A 17,109-nucleotide genomic window follows, 5' to 3' on the forward strand; every position below is an offset into this window, starting at 1 on the left:
ACACTGGTCTATGTCCACAGGGAGATGCCTGACACGTGTCACTAGGCCCTGGGAAGGACAGGAGGATCTGAGCGGCCCTGCCCTGGGAAGGACAGGAGGCAGGTGACTCACAGGCCTGGCCACTACAGACCAGAAGGAATGTCCAGGTGTGTCTATGCTGAGGGAACTGGGGATGGACAGCAGCTGAGAAGGTCAGGCAGAATGCTGAGCTAAAAGATAAAACAAAACACTTGGCTCAACAGTTAGGACTCTGCTGGAAATACTGGCGTCCCGCATTGCTTCTCGAGTTTCATCTCTATGTCCAAGTCCAGCTTCCTGCTGCCACTCACTGTGGCAAAGCAGTGGGTGATGGTTCAACTACGTGGGTCCCGGGCACATGCATGGGAGACCTGGCTTGGGCTCCTGGCATCTGGATGCGGCCTGTTCCAGCTGTTGAGGGCATTTGGAAAGAACCAGTAGATGGGGGAGATTTCTCTGTCTTTCCAACGAGAACACACACACCCACACAAAGTCCTATTCTTCATGCTCCCAGTCGGAACCAGGCAGGTATTCCAATGCATTAGGGGCGGACTTTTGCTGGTGACACCTTAGCACTTGACGGGGTCCGGGAGATGGGGGAGGGGGCAGGACACAATGGACTCAATAATGGCACAGAATTTATGCAAGAATCGCCTTCTGGTGTCCTTTGAAGAAGAGACCAGATGTGCTTTATAATGTCTTGCATGGAAATAACAGAAAAGACCAAGAGTGATGTCTGTTATGTCACCAGATGACAGGACCACCAGATTTTTGGGAAACACAGGTGACTGTGCTGGGCCACAAACGGACTTTCCAGGAACTACAGGGCACCTGCAGGGCCTGTTCATGCAACCTGAGAGTGCAAGCAAGGTGGCTTTTTTTTCTTTTTTCTAATTCTTGTCTTCCAAAATGTGGATTTAATCCTCCTTGGCTGTTGGCGATCAGTGAAAACTTTGTTTTTTTAATTTGTTCCAGCTCAAATAATTTATAAAGTTTAGTTCGAATGGCAGCCAGTTACTATGGCAATTGCTGATTTAAAATAATTACAGAAAATGATGAGAGAACTATTTCCTCTCTTAAGGATTGGAGTTCCGTAAACTGATACCAGTCTATTTTTAGTGGACATAATCTGTGTAACAATGATAGAGAATTATGGGTACTTTAAAATGCTTTAAAAAGGTCTGCCTGATTGGGGAATTTAATCAACCAAGGATTTACATCAAAATTTATATTTATCTTGATTAAATCTAAGTCAATTCCACCAAAAGAAAATTACATGTGTATATCTTAATGTAATCAGTTTAAACAAACCATTATGACTAGGTATACGGCTAGATTAAGATTTAAGACCTATTTATGATAACTTCTTGACTGTTATGAAGTCACATTTCCACCCTGATAATGCTTCATTTAAAAACGCTTGTGGGATATGTACTTGGCCTAGTGGTTAAGACACTCTGGTGTGGGCCTGGGGTTCAAGTCCCAGGGGTACTACTCCTGGTTCCAGCTGCTGGCTAATGCTCACACGGAAGGACAGCTGGTGATGCCTCAACTACGTAGGCCTCTGCCACCCACGGGGGAAACCAGGAGTAAAGTTCAAGCTGCTGGCCTCAGCCTCTGCCAGCCCCGGCTGCTACAGCCTTATGGGGGAGTGAATCAGAGGATGGAAGCGCTCTCATCACCTGGCCTTCTAAATATGTCAATAAATCATTTTGAGTATGACTATGTTCCAATAATGCTTTACTCACATCAGCAAGCTATATTTGGCCGGGAGGTTCTAGTTTGCTAACTGCTCGTCTAGAATATTCCATCACCCTCATTAATTCATATAGGCAGAACAAACAAATTCAGACCTTGTCTCTCAAGAGGTTCTATTGTGGATACAGAAAGAGAATTTTTACTATTGTAAATAAATTCAGAACTCACCAGAACACCAGTGTCTCCAAGAAGGAGATGCCCACACTGGACGCACCAACCACAACGATCCTGGCATTGACGGTTATTTTAGACTCCAATGTCAGCTTTCTGTTTGTGTGGTTCAAGGCATAACTCATCTGGGGGGAGAAAAACGCAGACACAAGGAGGAACTAGAGAACAACGTCACAAGGCACGTGGACTTCTCTAGCCAGAACATTACTGAAACAGAATCATGCTCGTGCGGCAACCCTGGCAAAACTCTCAGGAAGGTATTTAATGTAAGACCAGAAGAATCTGCACTTAGCCTGGGTCACCAAACAATGCTTGGTTTGGATGACGATTCTTGTGTAATTTAGGGCAGATATCTCATGTAGATTGGAAATATTCGAAGGTTAGTGATGACAAGATCAACAGTTCTACAAGAAGACAGCCAAGCTCTCCCTGGGTGTCTGCAGTACTGTGAATGCTTCCAGGTTTTTCCTCCCATCCTGGGTTTCCCTGAAACCTTTCACATTAGTTTGCGTACCTGAACAAAGAGCACTATTTCTTCTTCCCTTCTGTGTCTCCCATACCACTCAACACAGAACCCCGTGGACAGTAAGCATTCAATAATATTTGTTGAATGACAAACAGCCGCGGAATGGAAAGAATTGCTCAGACTTTCAGGACCCTAAAGTGGTTTATTATTAACAATAATAGCTAGGAAAGAGGTGCAGAAACAGAGAGAAGAAACGGGGAGTGAATTTAACAACCAAATTGAATCTATTAGAGATAAATAAATTCAAAGAGGGTGGACATTTGGCCCCTGTCTAGATGGCTGACTACATGGCAGAGGTTCAGTTCTTCAACTGGATGGATTTGTTAGGCTGGAACAATGCCTTGCGGTGTTCCTAGGGTTGGGGTGATTCCGAGGAAATAGAGGTAGCACCATCTCATGGCACTGGAAACTTACTCCTTCTGATTTGGTCCCCATTATACCTGCCTCCTCCCTCCCCCACCTCTCCCAGACTCTAGTATTCATTCACTTGTTCTGGGTTCTGGGTTTTATGTTAACTTTTTCTCCCACATCTGAGTAGAACAGGTGACATTTGTCTTTCTCTGTGCCTGGCTTATTTCACCTGACAGTGACCCCCAGTTCCATCCATTTACTGCAAATGACAGGATTGCATCCTTTTTCATGGCCAAATAACAGTCCATTGTATATATGTTCCACATTTCCTCTATATGTTCATCTCAAGATTCAGAGCGCCAGGGCCTTTTCTTCTCACGGCAATGTTAACAGTGTGAGCAGGGTAAGCTAACACAAGCAGTTCTTTCTGCCCGCTGTCCACAATCAGTCAGTCATGCAGTAGAATCCAGGTCGAGAAGATACGGTACTCCACTTACTCCAAGGAGAAGGTACCTTTTGTCCTTCAGCAAAGGGCCCATCCCAGGGAGGGAGGAAAGCAGGGATGAATGAGGCAGCCTTAAAGTGTCCCCTCAATTACTTAGGCCAGTCTGTTTCAAAAGGTCAATGGAGAACTGAGCCAAGAGTTCTAGTTCATACTGGTCGCACGCAGGTGCCACTTTGTGCTGGACCCTGCTTCATTTCTAAGCCTAACAAGCCCCCAGCAAATTCCCTCCAGGCCAGCCTGGGACTTAGATGGTGAAAGCCTGATTCTGAGGATACAGCATTAAAGAAATCATCGAATCACAGATCTAACACACAGAAGATGCAAACATCTTACCAGGATTCCTTCCCGAGATTCCTTCCACTAGGCATTCCCCTCCACTGTTGGAAGGGTCAACTACATCATGGACAGGAAAGCAACTGGAGGGGAAAGAACCTACCTCATTCTGAGAGGGCTCAGAAACCATGATACAAAGGCAGCCGGGAAACAGAATGGGCCGGCTTTTGTTTCCTACACAATGGCTTTGACACCAACAGCTGTCAGGCCTCCAAAGAAATCACCTTTCTATTAAATACACAAAGTGGCCTCCTAGTGTCAACAGTTAGCCATAGGCGCTAGTGACGCGGGAAGGTCTTGGGAGGGTGGTCAGCTGGCATATTGATTCACAGGAAACCCAGTTTTCTGTCCATGTTTTCATTAAAAATACATCTATCCACAGGTATGATGAAATCTGACCTGGGGGGAACCCCTTCCCCCCCCCCCTTTTTTTTTTGCTTTTGTTAACATAGCTAGTTTTCAAATGCCTTGAATAGAAATCTTCCCAGCTGGCCAAACCCATTCAGGACAATAGTAAATGAAGACCACGCCTGTTGCTTTAGAAAAGTTTCATCCCTGAGCTGCAAGTGCAGGTCAACTTTAATGAAAGCAGAAAATTTCCTTCCTTCAAATGACAGCTTTCACAGGAAAGAAGCATGGGTATGGAGGACTCCCTGGGTCACGTCAGTTTGTCCCGTTTGGCTCCGAACAACTAACTAACCCCAAATGCCCCGTGTAGGGGAGATCCTGGTTTGGGTCTATTTCCTTAGTCATAAAGTGAAAACTAAAAGCCCTTATTATTGACTCATATTTTATAGACATAAATTAAATATGTTGAAGCCCAACACTGTGATGCAATGGATAGAGCAAAGTCAGCAGGACACCACCAGTTTAGGTCCTGGCTGCTCCACATCACATCCAGCTCCTTACAGCCTGGGCAAAGCAACACAACATGTCCCAAGTGTTGGGTCCCTGGCACCCCCTTAAGAGACCTGCACGAAGCTCCTACCTCCTGGCTTCTTTCAGGCACAGTTCAGACCACTGCAGCCAGCTGGAGAGGAAATCAGTGGATGCAAGATCTCTCTCTCTAGCTCTTTCAAATAAACAATTAGGTAGAAATCCAACATTCCTTGCAACAGTAAGTTATTTCTAAGATCCAACAGTGGGGACTATGAACTAGTCACCCACACCACACGACTGATGACACGATGGTATACCAGATCCTCACTCCACAGCCTTTCAAGACACTGGATTCTACTTTCCTATTTGCTAGCATCACTTTGGCACAATGGACATTGGTTTTCCATGTAGATATGAGCATGTACCTCCAGCAACAATGGAAGAAAACAACAGATTCTGGCATCTACGTTGACCTTTTAAGGCTAAAAGAAATGGCCCCTGCCACACAAATTGATATTGAGGTCTATGGTGCATCCCAGACACAGGCCTGAACTCCCCCCACCCTGCCGGAAGGAGACTGTGGTGCTGAGCCCTGAGGCCAGTGTGTGTGAACTGGAAATGAGGAGTCAGGGGAAGTGAAAAGCTGAGATGAGGTGACAGGTACCAGGCCCCAGCAGCTGTAGAAGGCGCAACCTCGGTTGTCACTGAGAAGCTTGAAGCTTCTCCAACAGAGCAGCCCACCTGGCATGCCGAGTATTGGCAGCTCTGGTAGCAGCCAGCAGTCCTGAAAACTTGGAGTCCCTCAAGTGGTCTGCAACTAGTGGCTACTTTCCAACTGCACTGCTCCCTGAAGTCAGGAATTACTTCTTTTTTAAAGTTGTTTTTCTAAAAGATGAAGTATATTTGAAAAGCAGAGTTAACAGTGACAAATTTCTCTCTGCTGGTTCGCTCCCCAAATGACTACAACCACCAGGGTGGTCGGGCTGAAGCCAGGTACCAGGAACAGCATCTGGCTCCGATGTGGTCGCTCATGTCAGTGTCAAGGGCTCAAGCACTTGGGCTACCTCCCACTGTATTTCCCGAGTGCATTAGCAGGCTACTGGAAGTGGAGCAGACAGGACTCGAACCAGAACCCAGGTGGGATGTTTGCTGCTGCGGCTGCAAACTGCAGCTTAACTCAATACACCACAATACCGGCCCAATCTTCTTCTTTTAAGCATCTGATTTGTTTTATTTGAACAATTCGGCCATACACTTTGAAACATTCAAGGAACAGTAAAAGAACAAGTAGGTGCATTAACGTGACATAATGGAATCTCTTTAAAGGGTGTTGACATAATTTTTACTCTTCAAAAGTGGTTTTGTTGGTCCTTTTTCAATTGCTTAAGAGTTTAAACAAACAATTTAAATAGAATTACCTAGGACTAAATTCGATCTTTGTAGAAAAAAATTATTTTGATGTACATGTTCAGTTGACTTTATACCTTCAGTCACACCCTTACAAAGAGACCTTAAATACATAGCTTTGATTTTATATTTGTCTTCTGAGTACATAAAAAGTCATTCAAAATATAATTTCAACTGTTACACACAGACATGAATGTGGCTTTACAACTGGTTTGGTTTCTCTTTGGTACTTAATGTGACTTTGAATGTCTACAACTGAAACGCAATTTCAAGAACAGATCCAAATTCAGAAGTGGACTAAAACTACAAACAGCACAATCCATTTAAAAAAAAAGGTCAAAGAAGTACAAAAGTCCCTGCATAGCAAATGCAAGGTCCATGCTAAAATGGGACTTGGGAATAACTATGGTAGATGTGTTTCTCATGTCAGCCTGTATTTGGGAGATCACCTTCAGCCTCTGGGTTCATCACAGTGGGTGTCATCAGCCTGGTGCCAAAATTTGCCCTTGTTTTCCTAATTCTGCTTCTGCTTAGGATGTTGAGCCCCTTTTTCCTTAAATATCAGTTTCCTCAGGTGTAAAATACAAGTAAATTACACAGACTTCTACCTTCCTCAGCAGGCAAACATGGAGACCATTCATTTAGGGGGGGAAAAAAAGTCTACAAATACTGTGAGCTTTTCAGGCAAAAGATGTTACATGAGGCAAAATTGTACATCCTCTCTCCCATCTGCAGTATGAAAGGCAAATCTTTGAAAAACACATTTTAAAAGGCCAAAACAATGAGCTCAATTTTCAGCTCACACCCATGTACATACACTTTTTTTTTTTCTTACACAAAGCTTCCAAAGACTTCAAAGGGAGCTCCATCCATGTAAGGAGATGGAAGATGGAGAAATCTAACCCATTAGGAATAACATTTCCAAAGCCCTTAATAAGCCTGCTTCGGCTTTCTGCATGTAACTTTTTCCTTCTGCATTGCCATTCTCTCCTTTCTCTCTGAGAAGCCCTCTGTGCTCCTAGTTGGAGGGGAAGAAACGATGGACAGGGCCAAAAATACCAACCAGGGTAGGCTTCCAAGTTTTCACAAATTGACCTATTTGGCAAAATCTTGGCACTATTTACCAATTGCATGAAGGGTAGGGAGGTAGAAATGTTTAAAAAAAAAAACAGAACTCAGTTATGAAAAATATCTTCCAGGGATACACAATGTAATTTCAAAAAGTCGGTTGCAGCCATTAAAAGGGTTGAAAGTATGATAAAAACATTACTGAGTCTGGCTACAATAACTCTGTGGCTTGGTCTTGTTTGCTTGAAGGATTCTCTGTAACTTTCCTCTTGGTTGGGCGATGGGGTGAGGAGGGCTCCTAGCAACACTGTGGCTCTAAGACTTGGCTGGACTTGATTTGGCTTCCAGGTAATGGCTGATGGCTCTGTCTTTGGTGTCACCTGAGGGTGGGGAGGACCCACAACTTTCGCTGGCTTCGTTCGAATGCTGGGAAGGGCAGATGCAACGTGGGGGCAAGAGGAGGCTTTGGTCATTGTGCATCCCTGCACAGGCACACTGTAGGCATGCCTCAAGGGTTTATGGCTTGAATGAATCACTTAGTTTGCCTCTGCAAAATTACTGATTGTACTTCCCATGAAGGATAGTTATATCTTTAAGGAAGCAGCATGCCTTTAATTCCTTCATAGTATCCCAGGCAAAGAGCAGCTGCATTTCCTCAGATGGAATGGTAGCTGAGCAGAGAGGATTCTTGGCTCCCTTGTGGCAGGGCCAAGCTGTTGATGATGGAAATGCCCATCCACCAGCAGCTGGGCCAAGATATAAGATAGTATGTCACTTTCACAATAGTAAATCTGGTGCTATGCTGGCGCAGTGCTATGAACCTGCACGTAACAGACTCCTGCTGCTTGTGCCTGTCCAACTTTCTATGGCTTCCCTCTGCAAGGATGGTTAAGGATGACTCCTGGAGAGTCAGACATCTTATTTCCACTCCAGGTGCCAGCAAGGAGAAGGCATGGGGTAGGAGAGAGGGAAGGGGCTGGGGGAAGAGAAAAAGAGACTTTTGTCCTGACTGAGTTAGTCCTTTTCGTTAGCTTTGCCAGAATTCTAGCTAGGTGCATGGCTACCTGAGATGAAACTGAGGTCCCATTACCAAGGTGGATAGGAAAAAGGCTATGGGATGGGCGAGGTAACTCATCTTGGCCACAGTTCCTCTAGCCCTTTTCTTTAGCCTAATTTCTTATGTTTATGTTTCCAATTCCATCTATCCCAACTCCTTCTACATCTGGCCATTATCATTATTTTGCAAACATTTTTAAAAGCTGAAATTGTAGATACTGTATGACATGTACTGGTGAACGTTTATTTTTTTTTCTAAACACTTATTTTTATTGCAAAGTCAGATATTTATATAGAGAGAGGAAGAGAGACAGAGAGAAATATCTTCTGTCCGATGAGTCACTCCCTAAGTGACTGCAACAACCTGTGCTGTGCCAATTTGAAGCCAAAAGCCAGGAGTTCTTCTGGGTCCCAAGGGTTTGGGCCGAACTCCACTGCTTTCCCAGTTCCTTCTTAAACATCCATATTAGAATAAAAAAAAAGTGTTTTGGAAGTTGAAGGGAGTGATAGAAATCCATCAACTGTAGATTGCATTTTTTTCACATCAGCATTCCTGAAGTAAGCCTTAAAGTTAATTACACACCAGCACCTTTTGGTTTGTTTGTTTGTTTAAAGATCTATATTTTTTTATTGGAAAGTCAGATATACAGAGAGGAGGAGAGACATAAAGGACCATCTTCCGTCCGTTGATTCACTCCCCAAGTGGCTGCAATGGCTGGACCAGGAGCCTCTTCCGGGTCTCCCATGCAGGTGAAGAGTCCCGAGGCTTTGGGCCATCCTCGACTGCTTTCCCAGGCCACAAGCAGGGAGCTGGATGGGAAGTGGGGTTGCCAGGACAAGAACTGGAGCCCAGATGGGATCCCAGCATGTGCAAGGAGAGGACTTTAGCTGCTAGGCTACCACGCCAGGCCTCATCCCAGTATCTTAACAGCCAAGGTTAGCCAGGCAGCAGTTGCAAGTGACACAACTGATTTTGGCTGCATCTGGGTTGCTTGGTCATGTCATTGCTTCCAGAGAATTATGTGCATTACATATATGATAAACACTGAGTTTAGCTGTTCCTGACAATCTGTTTCCCGAAGATTCCAGCATGATTTGGCATTAAAAGAGGTGCTTACTGTGGTTTCCCAGAAAGGTCCAGCGGGGTATACATTTTGTATTAGTGAAACAAATATCAGTCATCGGGAGAATAAGACTGTAATTCTTTATTTTCTTGCAATGCAACTACTGAGTGCTTTTCAGGAACCAATAAGGGTCAGCTCTCCACCAGCAGAGGAAGCCCGGGTACATTGTGTTACTGAGACACATGCAAAAAAATGTTTTCCAATCACCCAGCAAACAATGCGATTGAAGGGAACATAAATTGCCTCCCCTCTCTGAATAGATGAAGAAATTTCAAAGCCATTAGACTTATATGACTCATTCATATGCTGTTCAGTACTCTCATTAAGACATTGTGTTGCCATTTAATTGACCACATTTTCCCCCTTAATGATACATAGAATAAAGGTACATCTTATAATTGATGAAGTCTTGGATTTGAAAAGTTAAGGTGATTAATTCACTTCTTTTCAATGAAATAACAGCCTTAGACAAGAAATTCATATAATCCTTCAAAATGCAATTGCTTTTATGCAATGCATCAATGCTGGCAAAGGAGCTCTGCTATTGTCTTTTGGAGATGCCGAAATTCATTAGTCCCCAGTCTAGGGCATATTAACGTGTGCGCCAAGACAGTCTGTAAGGGCTCCAGGCCTCACTTTTCCTGCCCTGAGGAGTGTCAGTTGGGAAGGGGCCCTTGGGGCCTCTGCAACATTCTCACCCACACCAGCTGGCTGACATTCCAGGGTTATTTTTCCTTCCTTCTTCCTTCCTTCCTTCCTTCCTTCCTTCCCTTCCCTTCCCTTCCCTTCCCTTCCCTTCCCTTCCCTTCCCTCCCCTCCGCTCTCCTCCTCTCCCTTCCTCTCCCCTCCTCTCCCCTTCCCTTTCCTTCCCTTCTCCCTCTCTTTTAAATAATTTCTATTGGAAAGGCAACATCGCAAACAGAGGGATAGATAGAGAGAAAGATCTTCCATCCACTTGCTCTCTCTCTAAATGGCCACAATGGCTGCAGCCAAGCCAATCTGAAGCCAGGAGTCACTTCTGGGTCTTTGAGCCATCCTCACTGCTTCCCCAGACCAAGGATTTGAACCATTCTCACACTGTTTTTCCACAAGCAGGGAGCTGGATGGGAAGTGGAAAAGCCAGGACATGAACCTGTGCCTATATGAGACCCCAGTGCATGCAAGGCGAGGATTTAGCCACTGAGCCATCATCGCTCCAGGCCCCAAGGCTCATTTTCAAATCAGGGTCAACCACAACCTAAAGAAAATGGTGTGGGGCTGGGGAAGGGTTGAGCACACAGGGAAAGGAAGAAATGAAGCAAATGTGTGGTGAAGAAACGGTTCACAGGATCCCTAGTGAGCTGCCTTGCATCATTCTAGAAGCACAGAGTGGTCTCTTTAATAACAAGACACTGATTTAACAACCCACTGCCGAGTCATTCCCAGCCTCTGCAGCCCCTGGAAAGAACCATGAGGACTGGCACGCAAGGGGGGTGTGGTCCTCAAAGCTACAGGAACATACTCCAAAGGAACAGAAGGCCATCTTCCTTACAAAACAGCAACCTTCTCAAATGACGGCATTTTCCTACAGGCGTCCAAGAACACAAATTGACTTTTGTGAATCAAATATAAAGTGTTTAAAAAGGAACAACAAAAAATCAACTCTGGTTTCCTCTTCCTTCTCAAAGACAGAACATTTCTCACACAAACTGTGTGTGATTTCTCTCACATCACTGGTGAGTTCTCTGACACCAGCTGGGTATCCCACAAGCCAATGAAATTCTGACACTTGCCCACATGGACACAGCCCACACGTCTGCACTGTTACCACCTGCCCCCTACTTCAGAGGTTAACAGTACCACCTGCACTCTGACATGTAAGTTAGAGACCCCCACGATTCCTCCCTTAGGAGTTGACAGCTTGCTCAAATGACTCACAAAATTCAAGAAAATGGCTTACTTCCTGGATTGCCAGCACAGGATAAAGGGACAGGCCACGAGGAATGGCCAGCAGCATGTGGTGTGGAGCGTGGAGGAGCCAGGGTGTGGAGCTCTCAGGCCCTCCATCTGCTGGTTGCCACTCTGTACCTCTCTGGTTAGGGCTGCTCTGTAGAGCTCATCCTGGGGGTATCATTGATGAAATGGCTAGCTATTGGCAACCGAGCTCAACTTCCAATTCCTCTCTCTTCGCTTGGGGACAAGGGCTTGGGAGGATGACACTGCCGTGGTAGCACATGACTGAAAGGAGCTGGAGGAACAGTGAGGCCTGGGCCATACAGAGAGGGGCACGGGAGAGGTAGGTGGGGAAAGCTGCAGGGGCTGGGCACAGGGCTGTGGTTGGCTGAGAGCTGCCAGTGACTTGTGTCCACACCACCACTCCCCATAAGGCAAGATTGCCCAGTAACTCTCCAAATGTAGTAGTCCATGACACTGTCTTCCTTCCAGGGGAGAAAGCTGGCTGATCAGCTCTGATCAGTGGTAATTAGGCCTCCTATTCATTAACAGTACTGGAAGAAAACTTATCTTTTTTTTTTCCTGAGAATTTCTGTCCATAGTTGCTTCACCCATATCGATATTCAAGTCTTACCTCTTATTGCCCACCTGTATGTACTGTAAGCAAGTGCATCTATGCGACTGTTCGTTAATTTTTAAGTGTGCCCCTGCAGACATTAAACAGAGCTTGGAACTAGGCTTTCTCTTTCTGCTGACATCCAACGAAATCTCTGAAGAAATTAGGTGTGTCTCTTTCATCTCAATACAGACAATGTGTGCATTCTCTTCCACCAGACTTTAAAATTCTACACACCAAGAAGTTCCCTTTGCTTCTGTAAAAGTCATGCACCATGATTGCTTGGAATGAATAAACTCTTCTGAGAATTCCTAAAGAGTGTGCTACAAAGTTCAAAGGAATTTGGTCAGAATCAATGGGACAGCTTCTTGGCCCAGGTGAAGGACTTGGAGGGAGAAATGAAACAAATCCACCTTCTTTTAGGCTTGAAATCAAAAGGGCGCTGGGAAGGAGAGAAGCCCAGCCCTCTACAGGACAGAATGCTGAATCCCCAGTGGTGGGAGGGGCCGCTGCTACACACAAGTGAGAGATGCAGGTGAAGAAAGTGAGGAGGCTAACCCACCACTCAGATACTTCACACCGATCAGCAAAAAGGAGGGTCTTGGATTTACTAATTCTTCTTTGTGTGTTTTTATTTTTATTTTTTGATGATTTTTACATAGCTGATTAGGGTGATAAGGGTCAAGGGTTATAGGAATATGGGTGAGATCATCATTTCCACATTCTCTTTTTTCCCTTCCTGTATCTGGGGGGAAGGGGGAAGATAAGGAGAGAAGCCACACCCAGCCTCCCAAACACCTGTACACCCTGGGTCCAGCCACCTGACACTACCCCAGGGTCCCTGATGTAGAGCATGCTCCAAGGGTCCTGCTCAAGAGGTTTCAACAGTTCTGAATTTCTGCCAATATCGCCACTTCAAGCACAATGAAATCTCTCTAGAATCTACTGGCTGACATAGTCCATCTTAGAGTCTCTGTTTGCCCAGATACTCACTGCCAACATTTGGCTGGGATAGTTGATCAATTTGCTCTGTCCTCCATCCTCCTTTGTGGTACCAGGTGTCCTCTGATGTACTGCCATATCCTTCATGTGCACCTGGATATGCTGTCCAGTGTTCCATCTAAGCCACCAAGGAGGCTCAGCTCTGACACATGCACTCCACGGTCAGACCATGGAATCTGCAATTCTCTCCATGGTTGGGATTCTGAGTCCAGCTATTGGATGCTGGTTCAAATCCCGGCTGCCTCTGCTTCTGATCCTGCTACCTGCTAATGCTCCTGGGGGAAGCAGTGGTGGGTGGCCCAGGTGCTTAGCCTCCTGCACCCATGTTGGAGATCCTGAAGAAACTTCTGGCTCCTAGCTTTGGACCTGCCCAGCTCCTGCCAGTGAGACCATTTAGAGAATGAACCAATGGATAGATTCCTCTCTCTCATTTTCTCTCTGTAACTCTGCCTTTCAAATACAAATAAATCATTTTTAAAAATACATCAATGCCATTAAAATATAACTTCAAGGTCCCCAAAGCAGCATCAAATAGAAAAACTCAACAAGAATAACACTGCTGTAGTTAATGAGCACACAGAACGCTTCCCCGGTTCCTCGGGTGCCTGGAAGGCCTCCCAGGGAAGCTGGGTGATTGCTCATGCTGGTTAACACCTACATGGTGGCAGCTGTGACTTTCAGGGCGTCTGAGATTCCAAACACAGAATCAATCAAGAGACCTTGGGAAACACACACCCCACCCTGTGCTGCTCGCTCTGTGGATATTCAAATGCAAACTGTTTTCCAAAAGCCCCCCAAAAAAACCCCTCGAGTGGATGGATGGGAGGAGGCAGGCATGCTGCACTGTAATTAACACCCGGTTGCCGCTGTCATCGTGCCTCAGAGTAAAGATAGGTCACGTACTTTTCATTTCTCACACGCGTGTCGGCGGTAAACAGTCTCAGCGTTCCTGCTAATGACACCATCTGGCGCCTGCCCCAACTGTGTGGCAGGAGCCTTCCAAACAAGATGTAACGGCCGCAGCACACGGGGCCCACTGACATTTACACGGAGGACATTTAGGACCAGGCGTCGGTTTGCGCGGCTGCTGGAGCTGTAAAACTGTCACCTTTGCCAGGCAAGCAAAGGTGCAATAAATAATGGATCTTCAGCCATGCATGTAGCACCAAATCATTAAACATTTATCACACAGGCACGGGATCATCTCAAGCAACAGTTACTGCTTGAAAAATTAATGCTGCTTTTGAGGGTTAAATGAAAGCCATGTCGCTTAAGCTTTTACGATTTTTAACGTGGTGCAGTAGGGAACACAAAGATTTTTTTTCCGAATTTATATTTTCAGTTGAATGTGGATACTTAACATAAATAGCTCTTTTATAATGATTTTCTCTTGGGGAATGTCACTGTATGTTCTTTTGTTACAGAAATAAGTAAATATACATGCAAACAACCAAAACAATTCTTGGGGGGGGAAATCATTGTTACAGAAACAAACAAAAGAAAGGTTCTTAAGGAATCAAGAGTATTCTTCCTGTGGGGGAAAAAAATCCTAATGGATTAGCCTGTCATGGTTGTAATTAAGGAACTTTAATTTGGGATTAAGGAAACAAAGTAAAAAAAACCTAATAAAATCCCTCAAGGCACCTAGAAACATTTACCTCTAATATTCCTTTAGAACACTTTTCCCAAAGCGTGCCACTCATTTTCTCCTATATGTTTGTCTACCGCTGTAAGAAAGAAATCCAAGAAAACTCACGATTCAAAATACAGATACACTGGGGATGGCGCCTGGCTCTATGGAGAAGTGTTTTAAAGAATTCTGCTTGAGTCAAAAGGACAAAGGGAAGCCTAGATGAGAACATTTGCTCGCTGCTGCCCCGGGAACACGGAAGGTATGGCTGCTGGTGGTCGCCGTCACAGAAGGGGCCTCATGCAAGAGGCTGATGGGAAGTTCAAGCTTTTGAGGACAACCTGCCAGAGAGAAGCCCTGGCACTGGAGGTCACGATGAGGACCCAGTTCTAAAACCAAGAAACATGCAGAATTGTCACAAAGCAAGAGGGGGCAGGAGGGAACCCTAGAAGAAGCCAAGCAGTGATGTTTGAAAAAATAACATAATATGCAGAACGTAAGAAGTGATTCAATAGTGAGGCTTAATTCCTTGGTGAGGACTGTTGCTTAGAAAGCCTCTAAGGTTTGACAACAGGTGGATCTTCCTCTCTCCCCTTTACTCCTTAACCTGGAAGAGGAGGGGCTGGGGAGTGAATTCCGGATGGGGGCCATCCCTGTTGGGGAGAGAGCCTGCCCACTGAACTCACAGGAGTCAGGGATGTGCAGTGCCACATGGTAGATGTCTTACACCATCCCCTAAGATTAACTGGATTCTTTTTGTGTGCTGAGGTGGAAACTCAAGGTTCTGTCAGGCCATGCATCTACAATGCTGACTTCCTGGGTTGTCTGGGAGAACTTCCTTTGGTGGGGAGTGGTAGGATTGACAGCAGGGCTTGGGGTCCAGAAATCAGCTGCTGGTTCGGAGTGACCTGGCAAAGGATCTTAGGAGCCTGGGCAGAGGAGCCCAAGCTGCCTGACCTGAGCAGCTGGGGAAGCGTCAAGCTGTGAGCCAGCTGCCCATTCAGCTCCTTACACAGAGGGACAACTCGATGGACTAACTGTAGTGGGATTACACAGAGAGACCCTCGGAAATGCCAAGCCGTCATCATGCTTGAGCCTTGATGTGAAAATGCAAGTAGCAAGTATGGGAAATTTCCTCGAGCGCTCTCTTTCCACCCAATTGTCTAGGCAAGGGCCACCCATTCACCCTGACATTCCACCTGTCACAAGTCCAGCATATCCCAGAATGCTAGCTATCCTGTGGCATCTTCTGGAAATGATCATTGTGCGTGTGTGTTGGGCCACACACACACACACACACACACACACACACACACACACACACAAGAAAGGGGAGGGGAGGAGGAGGAGGCAGAGTCAGGGAGGGAATCAAAGACAGGCAGATCCGCACACCACAAAAAACCCTCCTGAATGTGTGAGAAAAACATCCAACCATCCAACAATGAAGGGCAAGACACGAAGAGCCATTCAACAGATGCATGTCATTTTTAACTCTTCAGTGCGGCTCTGGGTTGCTCTTGTTAATTATATCACCTATTCTTTCCTTATATTGATAATTACATAATTACATGAAACAGATGGGTGACAGAACGCACCCAGATGGCGAGAATGTAAACAGCCTCACAAATTGCTTATTCTTGGGCATATTAAAAAGAATTACTCAATAATACATAGATTTCTATACTCCACACATCTGTTAAGCAGAACCTTCAAAATGGCAGTTACTTTGTCATACCTTTTCCCCCTTAAACAGATACAATGTTGGCCCCAGGAATTCCTGGAAGGCCAACGGCCAGGGAGGTATAAGAGTAGACCTTTGCCAAGTGTGTCAGATACCCGAGTTGATTGGCTTGCTCTCCACCCCCTCTCTTGGAGAAAACAGAACCCTTTTGTATCACCCTCACACAATGGCTCTAGCCCTGCTCTCAGCATCACCAAAAACAAACAAAAAAAAAAAAATGGGAGGAGGATTTCTTTGAAGAACACACTCTTGAGATGTTTTCATTGCACCTGAGGGGTATCCTGCATGAGATTCTTTCAAAATCATATGAGATAAAAGCTAAAAGCTCCAGTGCTATGTTCGTTGGGGGGTGGGGTGACGGAGCAGGCTCACAGGACCCCATAGTGTCTGTGATGGTGACAGGGGAAGGCATGGCATCAGTTGGTTCCTCTGCCCCTGCACACCACCTCATCTGCCCCCTGGGTTCAGTGGTCTCTAAATAACCCCCCTGGGGAGAAGTCCTGTCCATTCTTCACACCTGTTTAGTTTTCTTTTTGATGTCACTTCCGACCCATCCCCACTCCTGCCAGAGCATCCTTGTCTGCTCCCCACATCCACTAGAATACAACCAGCAGGTGGCAGGAATTGGCCTGCCTTTCCAAAGGCTGTACCCACTCCTCCAAGGCAAAGCCCTGAGGTCCACCATGCGGTCAGCACAGAGCACACAGGTTGGAATGACCACTAGCAATCTCGTGTCCATCTCCCAGCTTGCTGGCCAGTGATGTAGACCGGATCCTGGGCCTGCAGCTGAGGCACAAGAGTCAGTTCAGGGAGGAGCAGGGAGTGACGAACAGGTAGGACTTCCCATCAACATGGGGGTGGAGAGTGGCCGAGGTTCCCTTCTTACTGGAAAAAGAGCTACACCTTCTGAAGTTGGGGGCAAAAAGCAGGACACCTGGACAAAATGGTCTGGTGGGGATGAGGAGCAAGCTTCCAGAGGAGCCATCTGATTG

At 45.8% G+C, this 17,109-nt stretch overlaps 1 protein-coding gene across 1 annotated transcript in view; it reads right to left on the reverse strand.

The window, feature by feature from the left end:
• The window catches only part of CFAP61 (cilia and flagella associated protein 61), a 188,566-nt gene that overhangs the window by 75,727 nt on the left and 95,730 nt on the right, over positions 1–17,109 (reverse strand). Inside the window, exon 17 of the mRNA XM_040981267.1 lies at positions 1,945–2,072. Coding sequence (XP_040837201.1) covers positions 1,945–2,072 — 128 coding nt within the window. The remainder of the gene's footprint in view (positions 1–1,944; positions 2,073–17,109) is intronic.

This window comes from Ochotona curzoniae, unplaced genomic scaffold (genome assembly GCF_017591425.1).
Source record: "Ochotona curzoniae isolate NIBS_2020 unplaced genomic scaffold, NIBS_Ocur_1.0 contig_3520, whole genome shotgun sequence".
Classification (NCBI taxonomy): domain Eukaryota; kingdom Metazoa; phylum Chordata; class Mammalia; order Lagomorpha; family Ochotonidae; genus Ochotona; species Ochotona curzoniae.